At 33.5% G+C, this 6,508-nt stretch overlaps 1 protein-coding gene across 1 annotated transcript; it reads left to right on the top strand.

Annotated features, from left to right (window-relative positions):
* Positions 1-1,182: 1,182 nt before the first annotated feature.
* Positions 1,183-3,253, top strand: LOC108996919 (peroxidase P7-like). The gene is made up of 3 exons (XM_018972960.1): positions 1,183-1,426; positions 2,401-2,598; positions 2,690-3,253. Exons 1-3 carry the CDS (start codon positions 1,220-1,222, stop codon positions 3,251-3,253), a joined length of 969 nt encoding a protein of 322 aa, XP_018828505.1. The 5' UTR covers positions 1,183-1,219.
* Positions 3,254-6,508: the final 3,255 nt, after the last annotated feature.

The following is a 6,508-nucleotide window of genomic DNA, read 5'->3' on the forward strand; positions in this document are numbered from 1 at the left end:
GATGTGATACAATGAGCTATTCAAGTGTGTAGAGGAAAAAAAAAAGCCAGCTCAAATGTGTTAAGGCTGATGTCCTACAATGGGCTGCTATGTAGTTTTACTCTTTGGGAAAAAGCCTAATAATGATCTAGACTAACTACGTACTCATTTTTGTACACAAAATTGGCAAAACTACTACGTACGCACCAGCACAACTACAACATAAACAGCAATGACGTTAACATATGGCGGCAAAGACCGCGGATATATAGCAAAGAGAAATAATATATAGAAGTCTCAAATATATAAATCTCGTGCGGGTATTTTATTAAAAAAAAAAGAACTCTATCATGAAAAGTATGAAAAATTTATTTTTCTGTCTTATATTTTTACCAAAAACTTAATGCATGAAGATGTATATCTAACATTACTCTTCTAAATAGTAATTTATAAATAGGACGCGTCCATACTTTTTAGTATGATAAAAAAAATATGATCATGTCAATTCGAATTAATCTTTTTTTAATCACCGAAACCTTCCAAAAGATTTTGATTAATATACTATATTGGTATTTCCATGATCAATATGCCTAGCTGTTGACGACCACTGTAGCACGTATATATGCTTATTCGTCATTTATGTTTTTTTTTTAAAAAAAGTTTTTGGGACTTGTGTATGCATGTAGTATATATATGTTAATTAATTATAAATATATGTTTGACCATATATTTATACACACACAAAAAGGATTACGGGGACCGCAACGCGAGAAATTAGGAAGAAAGGATAAATTTTCTAATTCATATATAATAAATAAGAAAGATAAAACAACAAAATAAAGAAATCATTATCTATGTTGGGTCAATGATTCCGAGTGCTTAATTACTGCTTAGTCCCATGAATCGCCGGTTTCCTAATGAAGAATAATTCAAACTGCACCACTGGCCGGCACTTTGGGAGCACGGACGTCGTAATATCTCCCTTCAACTAAAACATGAGCCTCCTCCATATACAACCAAGAATATCAGAATAATATATATATATATATATATATATATTAAGATCAATCATCATCCATGTGAAATAAAATATTAGGAAAATGATGGGAATTAACAAGCTAGCTAGCAAACTAATGGTGTGAGAAGTCCTCTATATAAACACATGCCTCGAGTTTTTTTTGCACAGCAACTTAAAATATTTACAAGTACCTGATTGAGCTAACAATAGCACGCGGCATGCATGGCTGCTTTTTACTCTTTTGTACTGTGTTTTATACTTGTCATTGTGATCCCAACGTCTGCAGGTCTGAGTCCCGAGTCTTTCTATACGGCAGAATGCCCTCGGGCATTGTCTACAATCAAATCGGTTGTCAAGAAGGCTATTAATCGAGAGCCACGCATGGGCGCATCACTGCTACGCATGCATTTCCACGACTGCTTTGTTAATGTAAGTTTCGTGCATGAGGTGCTTTTTTCGCATCAGTGTTTCTAGTTATATATATAATCCATTTGAAATGCATGTTTGTGTATTACGTACGAGCCGGTGTTTATTTACTGCTAGCTGTTAGTCTTTTGCTCATGAGAAGTGCTATAATTATAAAAAGATCCTACAAAACTACACATACAAATTAATACCGCTTTGTATGATATTTTAAATTTACTTTAGAATAAAAGTAATTTTATAATTTAACATGTTATATCAATTCACATCAACTTGTAAATTTATTTTTATAAAATCTCATTATGATTAAAGTATTTGTCTTTTTCCTTTGTCATAATAAACTCCTACTCTGGAATAGAGCTCTAACCACACTGATCATTTAGTACTAACGCTCTTCGGTACTGATGAGTGTTTAGGGTAATATTGGTCGTATCCTAAACGAGATAAAACGTGATTATTCGTGACATTTGATCAGGGATTTACTAGTGAAATTATATGTTCTCTTTTTCTTTTTTCCAAGATTTTGTGTTTGGAGCGTTCATGTCTGAAAGTCAAGGTCAATGACATTAATCTTTAAATTAGAACAATGAAGTTGGTGTTCTTGATGCTTCCATATTAATTAGGTATTTGATCAATATTAACGTCACTCTAATTTTGATTCGATAGAAATGAGAAAAGCTATGGCCACAAAAAGATATTGTAAAAGTAAAACTAATATGATTTTATATAATATATTAAATCAACTTTACAATGAAAATAATTTTACAATCTAACGTAATGCATCAAACCACATCGATTTGTATATTTACTTTTATTGAATCTCTACGTAACTAAAGCATTTCTCGACAATAGTAGACACAACTGGCAAAACTATGACTCGGAGTACGGAGTGAACATTAGGCACTAGGATACGAGAGTCCATCCATTATTGTTAGTAATATTCCTGATTCCTGAAATGCTCATGGCTGAAATATTGACAGGGTTGCGATGGATCAGTTCTGCTAGATGACACCGCCAACTTTACTGGGGAGAAGACAGCATTTCCGAATCTCAACTCACTTAGGGGTTTTGAGGTGGTCGATGAAATAAAAGATGCTGTCAACAAAGCTTGCCCTGATCGCAATATAGTATCTTGTGCAGACATCTTGGCTGTTGCAGCTCGTGACTCTGTCGCAATCGTGAGTGCTAGTAATTATTCTTTTATCCAGATTATATATAATTTACTTCTCAATTCAAAACTCAAAATTAGATTCTGTGCTTGTACTTCAGTTGGGAGGTACTTCATTTTCCTACAATGTATCATTAGGGAGAAAAGATGCAAAAACTGCAAGCCGGGACGACGCAAATACCAATCTTCCTCCCCCAGTTTTTAACTTTTCTCAACTTCTCTCCAATTTCCAATCTCATGGACTAGACTTGAAAGACCTCGTTGCACTCTCAGCAGGCCACAGCATTGGACTCGCTCGGTGCATCACCTTCCGGGGAAGGATCTATAATGACACCGACATTGACCCCACTTTTGCATCCTCCTTACAGAAAGGGTGCCCCTTAAGTGGAGGAGATAACAACACAGCTCCACTCGATGCAACTCCAAAGCTATTGGACAATGTGTACTTCAAGTCTTTGCTGGAATCGAAGGGTCTCTTCCACTCTGATCAGGAGCTCTTCAAGAATATTACTGGCAGTGAAAGTGATAATCTGGTCAAGCACTACAGTACAAACCCATCTGATTTTGCCAAAGACTTTCGTGCTTCCATGATCAAGATGAGTAATATGAAACCTCTCACTGGTGATGAAGGAGAGATTAGGCTGAATTGCAGGAAAGTCAACTAGCTAATTAATTTTCCTTCCCAGGATAAAAGAATAAAAAAGGAAAGCGAAAGTTTGTTTACAACCAAGCGAAAACAATTATTCTACTATATTTATCTTGTAACGTATTGGATACAACCAAGCGAAAAAAAATAAATTCATGTGTGTATTTTAATCATTTCGTGCATGTTTATGTAATTGGGTTAATGTCGGGTAAGTGTAATTTTGTTATAAAGTCACTCGAATTGCTTAATTAATTAAGAGATTCATAAATGAGTTGAGATGAATTGAAATTGTTTTATTTCTTCATCTCATTTCATATGCTAACAGATCATAATAATAGAATTACATTATATAGTGTGATATTTACTAAAAGCAAATTTACTAAAATTCGTATGATATTTAGATGAAATCACTTTATTGTACGTACCGTTAACAAAATCAAAACGCAGGAAAACAGTGCCAGAAACTGACAAGTTAATTTATTAAAGGTACAACTATATATCTGTACTAATTAATTATAAGTACAATCTTATTTTCCATGCAATTGGTATATATATTGATTCCAGCCGCGGGGTTCGTAAAAGTACTACTGGGGACAAGTAGAAGACCTTTGCCACCTATCAAATTCTAAGTAGTAAAGAAGATAACAGCTTGATCAAAATTTTGAATTTGGTTTCGGTGATTATTTTGATTGAAGTACTGGAATGACATATTTTGATACCGATACATTTCAGTGTATCATTTCAGGATACCCATTATACGGATAATATATATATATATATATATATATATGAAAAGGTTACTTAAAATATCTAATCTACCATTTAGTTTTGAGTCATTACTCCGTTTGACACCATTGAAAATTAATCGGAGATTTAAAATACATATTTTTTTAACAAAAGAAAAAAACAAATTTGATGTAGCATAAAACAATATAAAAACTTATTTAGAAGGCTGACTATGAATGTGTTGGGGAGAGATTGAGATAGGAGAAAATCTGAAAAAAGAGATGTGACATGTCGGCGTGTTGCAAGGAGGAGAAAAGGAGATATAGATTTTACAAATTTACCTCTATCATTTCTAGATATTTATCAAATTTTCATATTAATTAATTTCGGACCGAAATATGTCTTCCTGCCAAAACACCAAAATCCAATTGGAATGGACTTGAACGACCGGAATTGGACTCGAAACAAAACACCCCATTAAATTGTGCTGGTTACTATTCCAGAATGAAAAATTTCTGGCCAAAACGGAATGAAATTAAAAACCGTACGTGAGTAGGATCCCTGGAATGAACATGAGAAAATAAGTTATATATAATTATCTCATTCGGAGGAGGCCTCCCTCTCATTTCTCTCATTCCTCCATCAACTCACCTTATCTATCAAGATATTACTTAGTTTTATTTCGCTTCATTCAAGGTCAAAAAAAAAGATCTACAACTTTCTGACAACTCTCAAGAAAAACATGTGTCATAAGCAAACTCCTAGGTCACAAATCGTTTGGATGAAAGTGGCGGTTTTGCGAAAATTATCGTGCATGGTCCTCACTCGCCACCTCTTTCAGTAGCTGTTCTCGCCACACACGCTAGATCCCCAGACTTACCACTACCAAATCTTTCAAATCTGACATTTGTGGTTGAAAATAGACAAGTGTGTTACTTTCATGCACCGGCACAGATTCTGAAGTCTAGCAGAGTTGGTCCAAACTGTAATCTGTCATTTTTTGTATTTATCTTAATGTTTTCTTTATTTATTTCTTTATTGTTAATTAAAATAAAATAAAAAGTTCGTCTCTCAGACTTTTCTGTAGAGGTTGAGTCATCACCTTTTATGAAGAGTGAAGTTGAGTCTCTATTTAGGCAGAGTGCTGTCTCTTGGACGTTTTTCTGTAAAAAGTATCAACAATAGTGAAATCCAAACCAATCACAAAAGGAAATTATAGTGCACTAGTAGAGCTCCAAATGCATTATTTTGGTTTATAATGTCATGCATGTTTGATATGGCCGGAGACATCTCAAAATGTATCCGGTCATGGATATAAATTTTTTAATGAATGAATGATGATAAATTCCTTTAAAAAAAATTATCTCATTGAACCACGTACGTACAATGGAATTTATTGTATTGTACGTGAAAGATCAAGATATATAATGGAATGGAAAAGTCACCCTTATAATTAGTTTTATGTCACTACAAGAAAAATATTGTTTGTGACAAGTTATTTACGAAGAAAATAGACTCATTTGGATAGGAAATGATTATTTTCGTAATAAATAACAGTATACAAATAAACGTTTATCCTATAGTACTTGTGATCTTTTGAAAAGATTTTAGCACTTAATTTTCAAAGCCTTTTGGATTAACCTACCTTTTATAAACCGGAAATTAGATTATTTGCATTTGTTATATTATCATAAATTATACTCGATCCACAGCTAGATGATATTGGAGCTTAATGGCAACGAACAATATCCTTGACATTATACTAGTTGAGCTCGAAGTTCCTTATAACGTTGGAATTCAACATAAGATCATGATCTAGTACTAGTACTGCTTTTAAGTGCTTAAAACTCCGGAGTTAATTTCTGAACGTATAAAGCTCATGATGTGGTGTTAATTTCAAAGCTGCGACCCTTTAGGGTTGGGGGTGCTGCATGATAATCTCCTTTAAATTCTCAAATTTCATTTGACTATAAATCTTCCGTGAAGTGATCGATATATCTTCTGTTTTTTTAATAGGCGCCAGTACTAGCTAGCTAATATATATACTGCCTTCAAAGTCCAGGGTTAACGGGGAATGCAACCCGAAAAATTAGGAAGAAAGGAAATTAAACTTATTATCTAATTCATAAAAAACAACAAAGATAAAGAAAAAAGAAATGATTATTTATGTTGATATGTTAAGAATATAATACAAATAATAGCGATGGACCCGCAGATATTCTCACAAAGAATGATTCAAAATGCAGTACTGACGTTATATCTATGATCTCCCTTCAACTAAAGCAATTAACCCCCTCCATATACATGAACCAAGATCAGAATACTTTCTATATGTTAAGAGTCAATATCATCATGTTTGCTAAAATATTAGGAAAATGATGGGAACAAGCAACCTAATAATTAATGGTAATGTAAGCTGAATTCCTAGATCTATACAAACACATGCATATGCCTCTTAATTAGAGTTGTTTGCACAACAATTCAGAATATTGTCATGCACGCACGCAATCGATCCAATGGAATGCATGAGAGTAACACAAATAATTCT

The sequence above is a fragment of the Juglans regia genome, chromosome 14, assembly GCF_001411555.2.
Source record: "Juglans regia cultivar Chandler chromosome 14, Walnut 2.0, whole genome shotgun sequence".
Classification (NCBI taxonomy): domain Eukaryota; kingdom Viridiplantae; phylum Streptophyta; class Magnoliopsida; order Fagales; family Juglandaceae; genus Juglans; species Juglans regia.

Bases quoted from the DNA above. Each gene is read 5' to 3' on its own strand.
- LOC108996919 (XM_018972960.1), top strand. From the start codon at position 1,220: ATGGCTGCTTTTTACTCTTTTGTACTGTGTTTTATACTTGTCATTGTG. The intron at 1,427-2,400 runs GTAAGTTTCGTG...AAATATTGACAG, and splicing joins TCCACGACTGCTTTGTTAAT to GGTTGCGATGGATCAGTTCT. The intron at 2,599-2,689 runs GTGAGTGCTAGT...CTTGTACTTCAG, and splicing joins CTCGTGACTCTGTCGCAATC to TTGGGAGGTACTTCATTTTC.